Source organism: Cyprinus carpio, chromosome B2 (assembly GCF_018340385.1).
Source record: "Cyprinus carpio isolate SPL01 chromosome B2, ASM1834038v1, whole genome shotgun sequence".
Classification (NCBI taxonomy): Eukaryota; Metazoa; Chordata; class Actinopteri; order Cypriniformes; family Cyprinidae; genus Cyprinus; species Cyprinus carpio.
Genome location: NC_056598.1, coordinates 22,471,839 through 22,492,605, shown reverse-complemented (window position 1 = coordinate 22,492,605; position 20,767 = coordinate 22,471,839). Strand labels below are relative to the sequence as shown.

Below are 20,767 nucleotides of genomic sequence, written 5' to 3'. Positions count from 1 at the left end.
GCCTTTAAAGTTGTCCAAATTAAGTTCTTAGCAATGCATATTACTAATCAAAAATTAACTTTTGATATATTTACAGAAGAAAATTACAAAATTGATATATCTTAATACCCTGATGATTTTTGGCACAAAAGAAAAATCAATAATTTTGACCCATACAATGTATTTTTGGCTATTGCTACAAATATACCCTTGCTACTTATGACTGGTTTTGTGGTCCAGGGTCACATATATCATGTTAATACCATGGTTTTGGGACATGTTCCATGTTAATACCATAGTTTTTTGACATTTATCATGCTAATACCAGTATCATTTTAGTATCTACATACCATTATAGTATTTATAATTATTTAGATTTTTCTGTATTTTTTAAAGTTTTGTTAATTTTCTGTGCTTTTTCATTTTTATATAGTTTATATATTTTTTGTAATATATCTATTTAGCTTTAATTTATTTTTATTTCAATAAAAATTGTTTTACCTTCAGTTAATAGTAACAGCACTAGCTAATATATGGTTTTGGGACATATACCATGCTAATATAATGCTTTTGGTTTATCAGATTACCATGGTATTAGCATCTGTCTTCACCTCTGTCTGTACGTTTTTGTAAAGGAAAAAAAATTATTTTTTCAACTCTGTATGCTGTATCCTTTTCTTTTATCCCTCCTCTCAGTTCATATCAGGCAAAAAAAAAAATGAACTGATTAGAAGGGAGGTGCATGGGGAATGGAAATTCAAGGAGAAAAATTGCCAGATCAATTTAGATCCACATGTTATTACACTGGCTACAATATAAGCAGAGAATGAAAAAATCTTGTGAAGTAGGATGACTCATCCGCAGGTGACACAGTTCTGAGAGCTGCTGAGTTCTCTCAGCCAAGTCTCTGTCATTAATGGGAAATATTTATATACTTTTTCCATTTCCGAAATCACAGTGCATTGCATTTCTCAGAAGACTGACAATGACTGTCAAAAAACTCATTACAGCACATATCAGTGATTCATAACACCAATGATCAGCAAGTGAGACTCAAACGCACTGCATTTAGCCTTTATAGATGATCTATCTGATATACAGTACCAGCATAACACATCTAATCTATTACTCACTGCACAAGCGATCAGAAACAAGTGAATTAAAAATGAACACATATGTCGTCAAGAACACGCTTATGTGTGCGAGCGTGACCGAGTTGGTAATAAAAATCTGACGTGATACGTTTTTAGTGTGAGAGAGATTTTGAGAGAGGGGAAGAGAGCAGCTGGCATGCTGGAACATTGTAAAATGTGATGCTCAGCCATAAATGCAGAGGTCCATGGTCTTATGTTTCTGTTCCTCTCTGTAGTGTTACTAAGCAACTCTCAATCTCAGCCAGCATGAGAGGGATGAGGATGCTCTGGCAGAAAATACCTGTCATTGTGTGTGTGGCGTGTGTGTGCTTTGTGCCTGTGTGTGGGTGTGCTTTGCTGTGAAGCAGGTATATGCTGTGCCTTACCATGTCGATCTGAATGCGCACGTTCTCATTGTGGGTGCGTTACTTCTAGTATGTTCTGAGGAACGTGTTGAGACCCAGGCTGTGAGTGGGGCTGTGTGGGAGCGTGTTTTGGCACTATGTGCTGTAGGAAGGTAGCAGCTCTCCAGTGTTGGTGCATGATGGGTAGCAGCCCTCTCAGTTGCCTCAGGGCTGGCTTAGATAGCAGGAAGTAGAGTGGCGGGTTCCAGCAAGGTGCCAGACAAATCAGAAGAATGGCAGACAGCGAGGCCACCTCCCACAGCAGAGACACCTCTGTACTTGACGCCGGCGATGGGGCGGTGGAGCTGGAGGCGGGGCTTTCGGGTGAGCTGACGGAATTAAGGGACGGTGATAAAACATTGACAAACTCTAGCACGTAATAAGGCAGCCAGCTGATGGCGAACACCAGCGTGGAGCCGATGAGAAGGGCTGTGGCTTTTTTATTGCGGTGGTCTGCGGCTAGAGTGCCCCGGCAGCGGTACAGGTGTGTGATGATGAGCCCGCAATGCAGGGCGATGCAGAGTAGAGGAGCCACGTAATACACCAGAAATGCAGGAACGAGGAAGCCCAGCCAGTGACCGCGGCCCACCGACCACGTGCAGCCACTGTCAAACTGGATGTACGTGACTTTAGGTAGGGCCATGGCAATGGAAACCAGCCAGATAACAGCAACAGTGCCAGCTCTGTGGGCCAAATAGAGAGACAGATACAGAGAATTCAATATATTTTATGCCTCTTAAGATTTTGATATAGTGGTCTGTATTGCTGTGGTGTTTTGAATGTGTAAACACCTTGGTAGTCACGATAAATATACAAGCAGTTTTTTGGACATGGACTATAATAGACACCACCTTATCTCTTCTCTTGACATGAATTTCAGTTCCATGGTGCATTTCAAAAGTACCATAGTACCATCTAGTACCACAGCACTTTTGAATTCATATACCATAGGATTTAATGGTATTCCAAGGCAGTTTGTATAAATTAGGCTACCATAATAAAATCATCAGTCATGGTAATATTTTTTATTTTTTTTTGTAAATGAGAGTAACAATCCTCTTCAAAAAGTACTATGATTTAAATAAATATGATTTTCATCTCATATTGATTCGCATTGCGAGAAGTATATATTTATTCAGTGTCAGCGATCGTTTTTCAGCGGAAGCGCGCCCTTCGGCTGCATAAATAAGTCGGTATTTGTAAAATAAATTAATAATTACCCGAGTCTGCATCTCGAATTGAAAGCTAGAAGGAAATAAAAAGTTCTTATACTGCGAAATAATTATAAAAGCACGTTTATATTGTGTTGAGAGTGAGCTGTTCGCCTTTCCTGAACATATCGCTACTTAACTATTCTGATTCGTGAACAAATGACTCATATGAGTCGATGCTTTTAGTGAATCAAAAACAGCGTAAGTCACAAACAAATGACACTTACAAGCCAATCCTTTTAAATCAGTTCATTAAAAAAGACTGTAAAGTTATCATTTGAATCAGTGTGATGGATCCTTTACTGAATCAATCATGGCTTTGTTTTCCAAAAGTACCATAAGCCTAGTTAGATCGCAGAAACCTTTAGCACCAATGGTCTCGACAATCTACTTGTATGATTACAATGCTTTTGGGAAATGCATGCTGCCCATAGTGAATCAACATAAAGTTATCACTTTTTCCAGTGATGGAATAATTTAAAGTAATAGGCCTATAGAGAATTTAACTGAGATTTAGTGAATCTGGAAATCTACTTCAATAACACATTAATGTACCATGCTATGTAAATATTCCAAAGTACTTCCAAGAAATATTTGTCCATCACTGTAGCATGACACTTCCTTTACTTTTTGTCTACAGAAAAACATATAAATATATCAAATATTTCTCCATTTCTTTCACCAATTTTTTACAGCTGTTTTTCTTTAGCTCCTTCAGATACTCACACCTGCGTGGGGGTGGCCGGGGGTCGTGTCGAGGGAGCCACTATTCGATAACGCAGCACAGAGAGAGCAGCCAGGCTGAAGATGTCCACTCCAGCGGTCAGGGAGGTCATGAAGCTCAACAACACACAAACGCCTCCTCCCAGCTGCCAGTTCTGAGAGCTAGCGCTTAGTAGCACACAGGGCAGGGTGAGTAGAGCACACAGATCAGCAAAACTTAGGTTTAACAGGAGGACCGAGCTGGGCTTTGAACGACGCCGTGGGTTACGCATCAACACCAACCACATGAGCAGGTGACCTCCGACCCCTACCAGCAGGGAGAGGATGCTGACCAGAGGCAGCACTAGAGAAAAGGAGATGGTGGTGTTGGTGGAGACCGTGTTGAAGAGCAGGTTTACAATGGCAGGCATGATGGATTGTGTAGAAATCAGCCAATCTCTGGGATAGAAAAGAAAGATGGAGATAAATAGATATAGCAAAAGCTTTTATGCAGTACATACTTGATTAATAACCCACACACTGACATAAGCACAAATGAAAAACAGAAATGCAGATCAGCCAGTGTTACTCACATATTGCACATCTCAGTAAAAAATAAATGAGAAAAACTATTATACTTTACAGCAATAATCCATCCCACAGAATATGGAGCAATGGGAAGTCATGATAACAGCCCAATAAAATGAGCAAACAAGCAAAATACACCCATTAAATATGTGATATACATCCTAGCACGGACATTTGGAATTACACTTACCGATTACTCACAGAGGCAATGACAGGAACATGTTCCAAGCACAATTTAAAGCCCATGTTTCAACTTCCCCAACAGAACATCCATACGGCTATTAAACCTTGATGAACTTACAGAGTTCATTAAGAAACCTTCTAGTTTTGCATAGAGCAAACAAATCCTTCTATCCTTCAGCAATGATAAAGATCGGCTAAAATAAAATAAAAACTATATTTCATATCCTGACAGTGGAATATTAATATTATAATAAATACTTATCTGATTACAACTCCACTGCAATTCTTTAGAAATATAAGTGAAAATCTGTTAATAATAATAATATTTAAATTTGATGTACTGTAGCATTTAGTATGATAGACAGATAGACACATATGTACACAGACTAGATAGATAGATAGATAGATAGATAGATAGATAGAAAGACAGACTAGATAGATAGATAGATAGATAGATAGATAGATAGATAGATAGATAGATAGATAGATAGATAGATAGATAGATAGATAGATAGATAGATAGATCTAAATTTTATTGTCCAAAGTACTTGTCAAAAAGTCAAAAAACAAGCTACAACACAGAAGCACATGTGAAAAGGTCTGACAAAGGAGAAGGAGAAGAGAGTAGACATACACAGCACTGAAAACTGGAGAGAAAGAAAAAAGTTACTTGATCAAGCATCAGTCTGGCAGTCTGTGGGCTCACTTCTGCTCATCTGCTCCGAGGTACAGCATCCCCTAATGCAGCCACCCCCTTGACACACACAGTCCAGCCCTCCACACACACACACACACACACACACACACACACACACACACACACACACACACACACACACACACACACACACACACACACACACACACACACACACACAAGAGAACAAAAAGGGGGACACACCTGATCCACATCTGACTCACTTTATTCATCCACACACACACACACACACACACACACACACACACACACACCTGAAATTCTAATCTGCCTCATTAGGATATAACAACATGCATGTGCTGTTAAGGAGAATTTCAACAGAAAGAAACCAATTATGAGGCAGCGTTGAAAGGTCTGAGAGAGTGAAACAGAGAGCTAATTTACATCTATAAATACTTCATGATGCTCCTCTGCCGCCTCCTAACACCAAAAACACCACACACACAAACACTAAAAAATGAAGAATATGAACACACTTTCTTACACACTCTTGACAGACTCGTAATTATGAAGTGAAACTGAGAAAATGTGTCAGTAAAGTTTTGTGATAAGTTGGTAAAGTTTTAGACGCAAGATACATGAATTGTTTGCCTCTTTCTTGTTTCATAAACTTAAATCAGCTTGTAAAAGCTGAGGACTCTTCCGGTGTTTACTGGTTTCTTGTGATTGCAGCCATCTGCTTGAGTTACTCACTTTTTTCACTGTTCAACTTGAACCACTTAAGTGTGTGTCCAAGTGTGTGAAAGTTACTAGAAAAGATTTAGTTGATTTTTGTATGTGTATTATGCATTTACACAACAGTGCCATGGTGTATGGCATGCTATGTTTTGTAACATGATAACAATAGGCTAGTTAACATGTTTATTTGGCATGTGAACTATACCATGGTAATGATAAAATATCTTGGTATATATTTACATCATGTACAGTTTTTTGATTTGTCTGTCCATTTTAGTACTTAGTTTTAAGCAAATTTTTATTTCAGCTTTATTTAAAGTGGTTTTAGTAGTTTAAGTATGCTTATTTGAATGTTTGTAGAATTAGCAAAACACTGAGGCCAAACCCATTATCGAGGCAATAGTGGCACTATATAAATTCGCAATTAGCCATTATTCTTTTAGTCCACCTGAATATGAACTTGCTTACCACCACAATACTTTTTAGTAAAGAATGGCAGCCAGAACGAGCGTGTTGTGTAATACTTTAATAAATGTGATTAACAGATAATAAATGTGTACAGTATATTTGGTCCACACACAGCCCTTTGTTCCCTATGTGAGTCCCATCATTTATGCAGCTGCCTTTAGCGTCATATTACTTCATTTACAGCTTCCCCCACTGCTGGTGTGTGTGTGTGTGTGTGTGTGTGTATTAGAGAGGCCATTAATGAAATGATTTATGTATATTCTTACAATCCCCTGTGATTATTACGTAATTGTGTAAACGTGTAGGTTTTGCTAATGCATGTAAGACATAATCAAGTGTCACTCTTACATTTTAAACATAAGATGAATTGTTCCTTTGATCTGCGATGTTTTCCCATACCAATCTGAACAGGTGTGAATATGAGTTTGTGTGACTGTGTGACAGAAGTTCGGAGCATGTCATACACATTGGTTTATATTTTTTGGAAATGTACTATTGTGAGTTGTTTTCTTGACAAAGCTGGTCTGTTTAGCAATGTATTACACTGCCTTTTTCATGCAGCACCTAGATAATAGAGCATCAGTCTTTAATCAATTGATCTGGCCTGGTATTTTCTCTGAACCTAGAACCAATCAACATAACAACGCAACAATTCAATATGCAATCTTGAGTCTTTTCATATAAAAAAAAGCTTGTTATAGTTCTGATGCCTGTCTATTAGAAATAAAATCACAAATCCAATCTCAATTATTTATCCTACAGTAATTTGACACTTGCATGAGTTCCTGCTGCACAGAATTTTTCAGGAGAAAAAAGATCCTTGAAATCTCTTGAAATGTGCTTCAGAGATCTAAAGAAATATCTCAAACTGTGCTTGGATAAAATTCCAAAGTCTGTAGTCAAAAGACTCATTTCTAAATATGAACTCAAACCTTTTCTCAACAAATTCTCCTGTAGAGCCATATTGGCTATGCTATAGCTCTATGCCAACAATTGTCTAATTTGCTTGTTTTTCCTAAGGACTCCTAGACAAAAAAAGACAAAAAGCTGATACCCAAAATATAAGTGAGAACTGTATTAAATCACCTGATCATGAAGAAGTCATCTCTGAGCAATAAAAGTTTGTCATTTTCTTTTGAAACGGTCAAATAAGTCATCTATACTATATCTAAACTAAATTTCAAGATTGTGACCTATTGGTCATACATTATCCAGTTCAGTACACATATATAAATAAATGCACATGACAAGTCATCTCAGTTTAAATTATTTGATAATGTCAGGCCTCAGAGTGAGAAATATTAACAAAGCACATTGTAGGAGAATGGTTGCCAGGAACAATGGTTTAATATACAATTTGGAGCTTATTGTATTAAAATATTTGACCATAGAATGCAACAACTGACCAATCAGAATCAACTTTTAAATTTACCTTCAAAGAGGCAGTTTAGTGGAATAAAAAGCCCCATGAAGTGGTAATGGAATAAATAGTCTATTCTCTTCAGAGAGAGATTCTCAGAGACATTTAAGCAGCAGTCACAGACAATAAATGCCTTAATGAAAATTACTCTTCCATAGCAAGATGTTTGCTTGGCTTTGGGCCTCTACTGCCCTCCTGTGTCATTAAAAGGCAATATGAGACGCGTTATGAGAAGCGGCATCTGGTATCCACTTCTGTTTAACCTTTCCTTGACTGAAAAACGGCTTTGAAATGCCAAACAATAAAATTGTTCAACTGCTAGTAATTAATCTATAAACTGTAATAATATTTGTCTTGAATTCACTTCCAAAGTTATGGTATAACAAAGTCCCATTGTGTTACTTTCTGTCTAGTAAAGGCTATTCACTGATTTAAAAAAAAAAAAAAAAACAACATATAAAATACACATTTTATACACACAAAAACACATATAATAAAAAAAAAATCACATAGGGCCAGCAAACTCTTAAACATTTATTCAGTTGCATAAACAATGCCTGATAAAGACAACAGTAATACTGCTAATGATATTGATCGAGTAGACAGAAAATGATAAGAATAAGTTAGTCGCACACTACAAACCTTCACGTGGGTAATGTTGGACATGGGGGGGGGGGCATCCACCAAACCGAATGAGAATTCAAGCGATGATTAGTGCAAATATTGGTTCTTTTATATATTATACTTTACAAAATATCATTCTATGGTTTTAAAGATAAATAGCAAAAAGTTCCTTTATGTCAAAGATTGTCAAAAGAGGGAGAGAGATGGAGAGAGAGTGAAATCGTAGAAAAGTACATAAGTTCAAAAATAAAAAAAAAATAAAATAAGTAAAAGAAACGAGAACAAATCAAAACAACTAACCAAAGAAAATCAAGAATATGCTTAAAAAATGTACAAAAGGACTATGAAATTGTCTGAGAGCCGAAAGCAAGAGTCTTTATGAATTCATCCAGGTGCAAATTCATCTGCTGATCATATCTCTCCCTCTCTCTCCTCTCAGCATCACAATGACCCTCTGTTTTCACAGAGCTTTGGCTCTAATGGTTGTCATGATGCTTCAGCGTTGCTTGGTTCCAAACTCTGATGACCTGCAGAGATAAACAGAGGAAAAGAAAGAGAGAGAAAGAAGTGAATGATGGCCTACTTACGTTACCCGTTTACTAATCTGGCTTTGTTAAAGGTCAACTCAGAGCCATCTGTCTGTGGACACACAAATACGGACAGGTGCACGCTCGCACACTCATGATACATTCACATGTAATACTGGAAAGATTTCCTCTAATTACTGGAGCGCTTTCCAGGCAGACTATCTAATAAAACTGCTGGACGCTTCCAAGAAGCACATACACACACAAAACAGCACAGTACCGGGGAAATCCAAGGACTTATTTCGTTTCGGAGGGAGTCTAGGTTTTTTCACAGGGGGTTTGCGATCTGAGGATCTCTCCAGATCACAGCGGGCATCCTGCTCCATTCCTACGGGGTAAATACAGGGGGTACACAGAGGGAGGGAGGGATCACACAAGTAAGGATGAATTGATGAAGGCATGCTAGAGCAGTAGATGGTGAATGCGGACCCTCCTCACATGCTCAAAAGGGATTCAAAGTTTTTACCTGTGTCACATGAGTTTGCTTTCCTGTTTCGATGTGGTTTCATGGGACCTCCAGGGCTGCTTTTGACTTCATCACCTGAGCAAAAATAAACATCATATATTCTCTATATTTCGTTTTTTTTTTTTTTTTTAATTGGAAGTCACAAAATTTTTTTTAACAATTTTTATTTTTAATTTTTTTACAAAATACATTTTAAAATAAAATAAATTTTGTACTATTAGAGCTGTACTAAAATATTAATTTAAAAACCATACACCTAATATTACGTTATATAAGTTATATACGTTATATTACAATATTAATAAATATGTTCAAAAACTACAAAATACATTTTACAAAATGTATTATTAGAGCTGTACTTAAAATATTAATTTACAATCCATACACTTTATATTATAATCAATACATGTATGTGTATTATATATATATATATATAATAGATAGATAGATAGATAGATATTCACCTTCAATGAATTTGATATTGCATTCTGTTTTCCAAAGAGTGCTGTGAAGCGTTAATATATATATACAGTAGAAGTATTTTTCAGATAATATATTACTAGTTCTGTTTCTAAAAAGATGTATAAAGTGTTATTCTCAGATACATTTATATATAGGCATAGGTTTATAAAATTACAATGTAGAAGCTTATTATTAATGTCAGATACACTGTTAACTTAAAATAAATATACATTATAGTTAAAATGACTGTAAAGGTTTACACTTTAGAAACCTTTTTATACATAAAAATACTACTACTACTAATACATTGTCTTTATATTATCACATTCACCAAGTATTTAAGATTATACACTTACAAAGAACATATGATTTATAAACTGCTTTATAAATGCTTCATAAAGCTTTATGAACAATAAATGCAACTAACAGTAAGACAACTTTTGTATGAATTACCTTGAAGCAAAGCAGAATCTACTGAAGCAGAATGAAACACAGGCTTAGCTGAGCTGGGCGGAGCAGCTGGTGGCTGATTCTCATTGGTCACATCTTGTGGTGAGGAGCCAATGGGAGACGAGTGAGGTGAATAATAACATGGCTGAAAAGAATGATAAAATCAAAAGCTGTTTTAATAATATATCTTTGCTATGAGAATAAAGACACGCTCCCACTCACAATCACTGACATTTAAAGTCAAAGACGCAAAGATACCTTTTCAGGGATAGGTGGAGACTGTCCTTCTGGTTTTTGGTCTTTTTGGTCTTCTCCACATCTCCTGTACTCTTTTTCCTCATCCTTCTCCCTCAGTTCTCCGGAATCTTCAGTAGATTTATCTGGGGACAGCAAATAATAACCATTTAGAAAGTTAAAATTCTTATTAAAACTAGTTAACAGAAATGAAAAATTCACTAAAATGAATGCCTGATGCCAACTAATAACAGAATATGCATTACCAGAGCTCTCCTCCAGATGGCATTGTTGTGTCTTAGCTAAGCTTGGCTTGGCACTCTGAGGAGGCGGCTCGGGTCTTTTTCTAGTTTCTAGCAGCTCAGGGGCCATTATACTGTCTGCATTTTTCTGGCTGTCTGACTGTGATTCCTGTCTTCCTGATTCTGACTGTCTGTCTATAGATGGCATGTGCCCTTTAACAATGATATCTGAATGCCGGTCCATCTCATGCTCTCCGTATCCAATCTCTTCTGATGAGCCGAACACCTCACTGTAATCAGGTGACTGCAGGGAACAGAGAGACAGAATGTGAGAGACTGCTAAACGTCATTACGCTCATTAATTTTACATTTAAATTGTTTTTTGAATCGATACAAGTGATGCTAACATTATATTACTTACTTATGAACACAGTTCCTTCCCATGTTTGTTCTCAACATTACCTGCACCATTTTTTGAATGAATGAATGAATAAATAAATAAATAAATATTACATAGTTTGTGTACCAGAGTTGGCCTAAATTCAGTTTAAGAATGGGCTCTGCTTCAACTCGTGACGTAGAACCTGAACTGGCGTGGAATCTCAACACAGAATGTTGAATTTGAATTAGAATGACAAGCAGAGGAATTTACGGGATTGTAATTGAAGGAAATTCAACAGTCGCAAAAAAAGCTTTGTGACTAGTCAGAAATAATACATCATTTTTACTACTCATGCCTTTAACCTGGTGTAACCCTCCCCTTAAAATTAGAAATTTAAATTTAAATAATTTCCATATAGAATCACAATATGTCCCATAGTGATTTTAGATAACATTATTAAAATACTTAATACTCATAAAAATTGGGGTAATTTATAGGATTCTTAAAAACAAAGTCCATGAAATTAAATTAAATTATATATATATATATATATATATATATATATATATATATTTTTATATAATAGCATTTGCTGTGTATAAATTACATATGAATTTCTACAGGTGGTTAATCTATATCTAATATTTCAGGAAATGGCCAAAGGAATAATAAGAATTTATTTGAATGTAATTTAATTTTAATTCTACTACCTTAAAATTCTTGTTTGCAATCAAAATGAATCAAATGAATTTCAAGAACTGAACTGGAATCTAAATTATTTAATTTGGTGAACTTTACCTGTCTCTGTGAAAAGCAGGAGGGGCTGAGTCCCATCATTCCTGGCAGGGGTATACCATGAACGGGCCGTCCTGACAGCTGAGGGGTCCTCTGAACACCCGGCCCTACCAGCCTCCCGTTGGTGCCCTCAGTGCCTATGTCTAACCTCCCACGATCCTTTGGGTGTTGAATCAAGGAGTACACATTCTCAGTGGCAATACTGAGAGAGCACCAGATAAAAGGAAAACAAGAGAAAGAGTTTGATTTAAGTCGTTTGATTTATTGATATAATACAGTTTATATCATTTATTATTATGATATATGATATACTGTGCACTACTGTACACCATCTTTTTTTTTTTTTAAGAAATTGATACTTTTATTCAGCAAGGACACATTAAATTGATCAAAAGTGACTAAGGCCATTTATAATCTTACAAAAGTTCTCTATTTCAGATAAATGCTGTTCTTTTGAACTCTCTATGCACCAAAGAAAAATGTATCATGGTTTTTACATAAATATTAAGCAGCACAACTGTTTTCAACACTGATAATTATGAGAAATGTTTCTAATTCATGTGCAACTGAAGACTGGAATTATGACTGCTAAAATTCAGCTTTGCCATCACAGGAATACATTACAATTGAAAATATGCTAAAAAATGTATTAATTAATAACAGTTATTTTCAAATGTAATAACATTTTACATTATTGTTTTTACTGTATTTTTGATCAAATAAATGCAGCCTCGTTGAACATAAGAGTCTTATTTCAGATATTAAAAAATCTTATTGACCCCAAACTTTTGAAGGGAAGTGTATTATGAATTATTATATATTAAAATACAACTGACTCACTTAGTGCGACATTCCTCCCCACAGGCCCCGCCCCTTTCTGTGGGGTCTGACTCCTGATATGATATGGTAGAGTTGCGGTTCTTCCTGAATCCAGAAAAGATTGACAGCACACTGCGTCTTTTCTTCCTCCTCAGAGCCTGAGCGTGATGGTGGGATGACAGCTGACTGCAGGACAGAAAGTCAGGGTGTCAGAGATAAGATAACGTCCACATTTTTAGCCTGCCCATATGCCTTCAACCTTTTAAAAGTGACCAAATGTGACACCTTCATTGTTAGACTTCATTACTACACAGAAGTGTTCAGTACTGAAGCACCTGTCTGGTAAAACTCTCTTGGTGTAGAAGTCAGGCAGTCCATCATCCAATAGAGATACTCCACCATTCTCCGAGCAGTGCTACAGGACGACAAGAGAAATAATGATGATGATGATGATGATGATGATGATGATGATGATGATGCTGTGTCCTTTTGAGGACTGGGACTGGAGTAGATCATCTCTCTAAATTTGTGTTAGTGGATGATGCTGTCACGGTACTGTATCTCACCATCTGGGATTTGTTCTTCTGTATTATGTCAATGCATTAATTTGATCAACAAACATTACAAAGACAAGCTGATCGGAAGTGACTGAAAAGGAGAGAGCCTTTAATGTTTGATGCTTTCATTCTGGAGACCCTGCAGAAAACATCTGGGCCTGCGTTCAGACAGATTTCTGAGAACAATCACGCTAACAAGAGAACGTGATTAAAAGCAACCCCCTCCTTCTCTTGTTAACAGCTTGAATAGCTGTCAATTAATCACTTCTTATTTCATATTTTGAGTATTTTTGAAAAATACCTACTGTAGGATCCATAAATCAGTGCGATTTTGACTTAATTTACCACAAATGATGTATAATTGCAGAATTCCCAAAGAAACTAGCATCAATCCTGAAGAAAATCTGAGAAGTCGCTGTTACCATGGAAACGAGAATCTGGGGAAAACACAGTGACTGCCCACTCTCATAAAAATCATAATTGGTCTCAATCAACTTATACATTTGCATATTTTTTTATATACTGCATACATTGGAATATTTCATAATAAACGTCCAATATATGGTATTGTATACTTAGAGTTATATAGTTATTATAAAAAAGTGCTGCATGAAATACATTACAGATTCAATTCTGTGAGAAGGATGAAGAGATAGATTCAGCTGCTCTTTAAAAAAGAAAACATGATTAAAAGTTAGTACGTGTGTGTGTGTGTGTGTGTGTGTGTGTGTGTGTGTGTGTGTGTGTTTTCTCTCTTAACAAATCCAGAACTGCTTCTTTGTTCACTAGACAAATGAATAATAGAAGCAACAAGAAGACAGCTGGGAATACAAGCGATTCAACCACAATGTGATAAGGAGTCGCAAATCTTACCCCGACTATTTCTGCAGCAGTTTTAATTACAGGTAAAATAAGAGAATTCATTTTTATAGGATTGTGTTTTCTCACAATACACAAAGGCCCCAGTATAAGACTTGCTGCCAAGTGTATCTATCAAACTGAATTGTAAACAATACTGATCATGAATATATGATGAATATGTGGCTATCACAAGACTTGAGGGCAATAACACAATATGAGGCAAAGCCTGAAACTGTCGAAGTTTATTAAGTCATTTGGTGACATTTACTTCATTTTTATTTATACCTTATTTTAACACTAAAAATGCTATATAAAGATTTCTATTTAAGATACATTAGTATTTTGGTAAATTAGTATTGGTGTGGCAATACTGGCAATAGTGCTGGTTCTTACTGTCTCAAAGGGAGCGTGTGCAGTCCTGTGTCTTCGTGGTGGACGTGGCCTGACATGGGTCACATGACGCAGAGGTGAACCCTGTGTGGGCAGGGTGGAGAGAGCTTCCCATGATGCTGAGCGTGAAAGGGGAGCAGATGTCTGAGGTGTGGACACTAAAGGTGAAGAGTTGGGGTCTTCACCTAGACCTGAAGGAGAGTGAATTATTTATATGACGTGCTGTTTAAAAACTTACTGTTTAAAAACTTACATCGATTGCTCACCAATGGATCTTCTGCAGTGAATGGGTGCCGTCAGAATGAGAGTCCAAACAGCTGATAATAACATCACAAAAATTCACAACTAATATAGCTAATCCATAAGCTGCATGTTTGTAATAAACAAATCCATCATTAAGATGTTTTTAACTTTTAACTATTTTTTCCCCCGGCTCTATCCATAATATTACTTTTTCCAGTGAAAAAGTGGTATATTATCAATGCAGGGGAGAAATATGCATAGATCAAGCACCGTTTACAAACAAAAACAGTTCTAAACAAACACATCAGTGGATTTTGATGTGAGAGGACAACAGAGGAAGCATTATTATGGATTATGGACTCTTTGGATATTTTGGCCAGAAGTGACACTTTCAAGTTAAAATGCCTTAATGATATAATGTTTTTATCAGCTGTCTGAACTCTCATTCTGACGGCACCCATTAACATGCAGAGGATCCATTGGTCAGCAAGGAATGTAATGCTAGAATTCTGAATTTTCTGATGAGGAAAAAAACTCAGTTACATCTTAGTTGGCCTGAGGATGAGTAAAATTCTATCAAATTTACATTTTTGAGTGAACTATTCCGTTAATTGTTTAATTGTCATGGAGCACGATTAAACTTTTTATTTGTATTTTCTTTATTCTTATAATTAATTAAAAACACTAACTTAACATGCTAAAATAACATACCTAATAAATCTTAAATACGTTTTAGAAATGAAATTGAGCTTAAAATATGATATAAAGAATGAATGGGTTTAAACTGAAAAATTTATACACAGTATAAGTATACATGACTTGATAGCACTGAATGAGTGTTAAACTAAAAAACGAATGATAGTCCTGCTTTCATCCGACATAATGTGCGTGTATGACTCACTGAGTCTGTTGGACACGGGACGAATGCGTCTGGTCCTGGAGCTGCGTTTCTTAATGGCGATTGTGTCCTGTGTGCAGAAGGACAGAAGTGAGTGAGAACATCGCGAACTGAGCAGATGACAAGACCGCTGAGTTACAAGAGATGGCAGATACTGTAAATACCACCAAACACACAAATGAGTCAGTTGCGAGTGATTCACGAAACACACTCACTATGCTGATGCCAAAGTCATCCTCCACAACATCCAGTATGTCAGCGTGTCTATGTGTGCGCCTGGCTGTTCCCCCGTCTTCCAGCCGTCTCATCTGTGAAACCTGCCGGAGCTGTGATGACGAACAGATGCGTGAGGAAGAGCGGTGCTTGTGCACGTGTTCAGAATGAACAGACGAATGGAGAGAGAAATTCGTTTGTAGTACCAGGGTTTTGTGTGTGGCATAAAGCTCCTGTAGGATCTGGTCCACTATGGAGTTAGTGAGATACGAGACCACAGATAGCTTCACCTCCCTAAAATTGAGAGATAGGAGACTTGTTAGAAGAAAAAACATGTTAAAACCATGCTGGGAGTTCCAACTGTGAAAACAGTAGCTACAGAAAAGTAGGTTTGTCTTTCCAGTAAAGACTTCATGATTTTGATCGACCGGTGCATCGCACAGATTATTTGTTTGGACAAAAATTTAGATACACCCATGATACAACCATGCAAGGTGAATCAATATCAAGAAACTAAATCAAGGGGCCTTAGCTGCATAAAAACTAAAGGACTAAGCTGCATTAAAAATAAAATACTGGTTAAAAAAGGACCTTTCCTGATCCAATTCACTTCCTGTCAAAATACTGTCCTATCACAATAAAGGCAAAATACCAAAAATAAATATTTAGAATAATGTCAGTTTGTTCTACTAACCCTTACCTAAGAGTCTACTAATAATATTTTAAGTTGTATTTTAAGTAACATGTAGTTGCACAGTTACTTATAGTTGGTAGAATGTTTAAAGTGGACTTTTGAAAGTGAAATATAACCAAAAATAAAATAAAATAAGCCTCTGTGTTGTTTGTTACCTTATTTTACATTCTGTATTTAGTTATAAATTTGTAAATTTGTTTTTTCCTTGATAGCAATGTTGCATCTAAATCAAGAGGTCTTTAAAGGAAAAATAAAACAAAATAAAATTGTTTATTTTTTGTTTATTTTAAACAAAATTAAAAAAGTAAAAAAAAGTAAAAAAAGAAAATAAAGTTAAACATGGCTTTAGAATGTTGTTATTTTTTTACGTTATGTATCTATATTCACAAATGCTGTACATACATATATTTTTCTCTATGATAGTGACCAATTGCATTCCGTGATTTTACCGTAAAATCGGTCCTGTGTTAAACACATTTTAATATACCAAAAAGGCATGTTCCACCACAGATTACGCTAAGCATGCAAAAGAGTTTTTGAGATTTCTGTCATTAACCATTCAAATAGACAGCTGTTTTGAAAGCTGCTGCCTGGGGGCATTATATAGACTGCGCCGACTGAACCGACTTCAAAAAAGGACTTGGGTATAATCAAAGTCCCTTTAAGACAAGTCATTTCACTCGGCGGCCATCTTTGAAACCCCTCTCGGGCATCCAAGTGCAACTCATATCTAAATTCTACAAAACTGTTCACTAGGCTTGTGCTTAAATTTCATGTTTGAAATCACCAAAGAAATCTGATAACAACTGTGTCATAAATGTTGTTTCTTTTGCTCAAATAACGTTATAAAAAGCTTATTATTCAGGCTAGATCATGCAGTGCGCGTCCGCAGTCCTGAGTGCACGTCTCAGAGCGCTGACTGTTTCTATAGCAACCGGGACGCTTCTAACGGCAGCTGCAGTGACACGCTGACTTTACCGATTAGCGATTGGCTCCTTCATTCAAAAGGTGGGGCTTCCCGCGATTGAGCGGTCATACTGAGCGTTGCATTTTTCCCCATTCAAAACTATACGAGTGATATGTCTTGGGTATTCTATAGTCTTTGGTATAATTCTCAAAGTATTATTTTCAGAAACATCAACAACTCAACACCCTCCTTTCTTACTCCAGAGCTCTGTTGATGTCCTGAGCTGCTCTCTCCATCAGAGCGGTGCGGATGGACGAACGAGGGATGGACACGCGCTCAGAGATGGAGGAGAGGGGAGGAGAGAGACACTCTGCTGCGGCACAAGAAAGCGGACACAGCTCCCGGCACAGAGACACCATGGAGTCCACAATGACCTGCACAAATCCACCATCAATCATCCATCAGAACAAGAAAGCAGATATAAATCAGGGTGAAGGATGAAAGGGAGAGAGACAGCACCTGTAGTTCTTTATCAGCTGCTTTGGCGAGTTCTCCAGCCAGAGAGTCCAGCCTCTGTCTCACCGGACCGTCCACTGACAGCACGTGGGCCAGTTCACACAGCGAGGGGTACAGCTAGAGGACAGTCGAGACATGATTCACACACCAGTCATGATCTCTCGCTCTCTCTCACTCACCGACCGCTATGAGGATTCTGTTGCATGAGAGTCATGGAGGTGATCTGTTTGAAACTTTAATGTTTGCTCATAAAGGCATATATAGTAGAAATTGAAAGTTTCTTAAACTAATAAACAGAAAACACTTGAATCAATAACTGAGTCACTCAAATATCTGCATTTATGCCAGCACATAAATAGCATCTGACTGAATATTACCATGAAGCCATATGCACTGTATATATATATATATATAAAAAAACATATGTTAAGCAAATATCAAAATATGTGATTATAGAAAAAATCCACAGCACTAAAATCTACTAGCAGCAATGGTGTAAAGTGATGTGTAGTATAGAATTTATTTAATATGCCAGTCAAAATTTTAGACATACTTGACTTCATGATTTTAAAAACCTTTTGCTTCAAACATTAAATGCTGTAAATGTGTATATACATTTTGCTATAAATATAAATTGGTTTTGTAGTAACACTACACAGTATAGATGAATTTGTAAACATTAGTTCATGCAATGAGCAATACTTATACAGCATTTATTAAACTAACAGTGATACTTTCTACTTATGCTAATACATTTGAAAATTTCAGGTTAAATTAACATCAGGGAATGTATTATAACAGAACGTGAATTAACAATGAACAATAGAATCATTTATAAATTAAAATTTTTCATTAATAAATCTTTGAAACAAAATGCTCATTGTTAGTTCTTGAATCTTGCTGCAAAGTATTACCTGAATACATGTGAAATATTATTACAATTTATAATCACTGTTTTTATCTTTAAAAAGGTTTTAAAATGTAATTTATTCATGTGATGACAAAGCTGAATATTTGGCAGCCATTACTCAAATCTTTAGTATCAAACAATCCTTCAGAAATCATTCTAATATGCTGATTTGGTGCTCAAGAAACATTTCCTATTATTATTATTATCAATATTGAAAACAGTATCAAAATTATAGCTGCCCAATATTTTTGTGGCAACTGTGACACAGCTGAAAGTTCAAAAGAACAGAATTTTTTAAAAATCCTTTGCAACATTATGAATGTCTTTACTGTCATTTTTGATCTATTTCATGAATCCTTTCTGAATTAAAGTATTAATTTTCTTTTGAAAAAATATTATATTTGTGTTCTTCTTTCATAGGTGTGATGACTGTAATGCTGTGTGGAAAATATTCATAACATGAAAATAAAGAAGACTGGTTGTGCAGACGTTTGACAGGTAAATGCACAAACACACTCACAGCTCGAGAGTTCCTGGCCTCCTTCAGGACCTGTCTGGCAGCCTGTAGCTCTTCCCCTTCACCTGTTCCTCTCAACACACACACCTGCTGCTGCACGCGCACACACAGACGCTCCATCACCTGGGACAGCAGACAGAAAGAGACAGAGAGAGAAAGGAACAGACAGAGAAGGAAAGACAGCGAGAGCAACAGAGAGAGAGAGGAGAGTTTGATCCAACACTACGCAGTAAGATCAATCAGAGTTCACATTAGCATGTGAAAGAGATGCTTCCTTACAAACACACATGCGTGTCATTTCTTTTAAGGTAAGAACTTTCTCTTTTACTAGTTTATTGGTTAGAGACCAATATAAACAATACAATGACAGGTTAACCATCTGAAGAATGTAAACATGAAGACTCTAATAGATAGAATTCTTCTCTCCAGGTACACTTCCATTCAAAGTTTAGGGGTCTATAAGATTTTTATAATCTTTTCTTTTCATTTAAATTTTTTATGGTTATGCTCACCAAGGCATTTATTTATTTAGTAAAAAATACAGTTTAAACAGTGATATTGTGAAATAATATTGCAATTTAAAATAACTGTTTTGCATTTTAAAATATTTTAAATGTATTAATATTATCAATGCTGGAAACAGTTGTGCTGCTTAATATTTTTGAGAAAACCGTGATACACTCTTTCAGGATTCTTTTATTAAAAAAAAAAAAAACAGCATTTATTGAAATATAAATCAGTTTTGATGAATATGAATGATTATGAATAAAAGTATTAATTTATTTTATAGATTATTTTTATTAAAATATTATATTTTTTTATTAATTTATTTTTTTACAGATAGGATAAGTGTTCAAGAACACTTTTTAGATTATTTTGAAGCTCCTAGTCGCACTGAAATAACACACTAGAACTTCAGAAAGCTAATTGAGAATTTAAATGGCATAATTATGCAATTCTCCTTTCATAAAAAGCCTCTTTTGACCCTGAAATATGTCTATTTCACTTTAGGGATTGAGTCCATTTTAATTCATATATTACAGGAAATGCATAGACATGGCACTTGCAATTTAGCCATCAATTAAACTCAATTAATCTGAACTGGCAGAACTAAAATAGAAATGACCCAAACTCTGACCCAGAGACCCTCATCCTCACCATAACCAACACGATCACATACTAGAGTGTAAATAATTGAGTCGGATTTGCAGTAGCAGTAGACAATAAGGCATGTCGATATCAGGTGGTGGTCAGGAAGTGGTCTTTACTTGTTCTGCGGTACTAGTGACCAGGCCCTGATGCAACCGAAGAGCCTGTTTCTGAGAGAAACGCTGAGTCTGGTTATTCCTTAACAAAGCCCGCTGGATCTGAGAGGAACACAGGAAAGACAGACAGACAGAGCAAGGGAGAGAATACTCATTAATGACAAAGAAAAGAACACTGATGCTTAGATAAGCCATGCAGTCATGTGGAAATGATTGTAATTAGAAAGATAAATGTATTGTCTGCTGTGTCC

General features: G+C 36.2%; 2 protein-coding genes across 5 annotated transcripts in view; both read right to left on the bottom strand.

Moving 5' to 3' along the window:
- Nucleotides 1-757: 757 nt before the first annotated feature.
- si:ch211-119o8.4 (somatostatin receptor type 3) lies at nt 758-5,021 on the bottom strand. Of its 3 annotated transcripts, none has more exons than XM_042718706.1 (3): nt 4,871-5,021; nt 3,454-3,888; nt 758-2,199 (listed from the first exon to the last, which is right to left on the bottom strand). In XM_042718706.1, exons 2-3 carry the CDS (start codon nt 3,858-3,860, stop codon nt 1,524-1,526), a joined length of 1,083 nt encoding a protein of 360 aa, XP_042574640.1. In that variant the 5' UTR covers nt 3,861-3,888; nt 4,871-5,021; the 3' UTR covers nt 758-1,523. The 3 variants fall into 3 exon arrangements, with proteins under 3 accessions (XP_042574640.1, XP_042574638.1, XP_042574639.1); XM_042718704.1 differs by lacking the exon at nt 4,871-5,021 and adding an exon at nt 4,208-4,567; XM_042718705.1 differs by lacking the exon at nt 4,871-5,021 and adding an exon at nt 4,219-4,567.
- A 3,400-nt stretch (nt 5,022-8,421) lies between these two features.
- carmil3 (capping protein regulator and myosin 1 linker 3) overlaps nt 8,422-20,767 on the bottom strand; it is a 54,513-nt gene continuing 42,167 nt past the window's right edge. The window contains exons 24-40 of one of the 2 annotated variants that reach the window (XM_042718702.1): nt 20,520-20,618; nt 19,255-19,374; nt 17,828-17,941; nt 17,567-17,742; nt 15,914-16,001; nt 15,710-15,820; nt 15,498-15,564; nt 14,357-14,544; nt 12,881-12,960; nt 12,567-12,731; nt 11,730-11,928; nt 10,574-10,853; nt 10,332-10,453; nt 10,077-10,218; nt 9,162-9,236; nt 8,916-9,023; nt 8,422-8,635 (exon numbers count right to left, since the gene is read on the bottom strand). In XM_042718702.1, coding sequence (XP_042574636.1) covers nt 8,595-8,635; nt 8,916-9,023; nt 9,162-9,236; nt 10,077-10,218; nt 10,332-10,453; nt 10,574-10,853; nt 11,730-11,928; nt 12,567-12,731; nt 12,881-12,960; nt 14,357-14,544; nt 15,498-15,564; nt 15,710-15,820; nt 15,914-16,001; nt 17,567-17,742; nt 17,828-17,941; nt 19,255-19,374; nt 20,520-20,618 — 2,175 coding nt within the window. In that variant the 3' untranslated portion in view covers nt 8,422-8,594. The remainder of the gene's footprint in view (nt 8,636-8,915; nt 9,024-9,161; nt 9,237-10,076; nt 10,219-10,331; nt 10,454-10,573; nt 10,854-11,729; nt 11,929-12,566; nt 12,732-12,880; nt 12,961-14,356; nt 14,545-15,497; nt 15,565-15,709; nt 15,821-15,913; nt 16,002-17,566; nt 17,743-17,827; nt 17,942-19,254; nt 19,375-20,519; nt 20,619-20,767) is intronic. The other variant, XM_042718703.1, reaches the window with a different exon arrangement.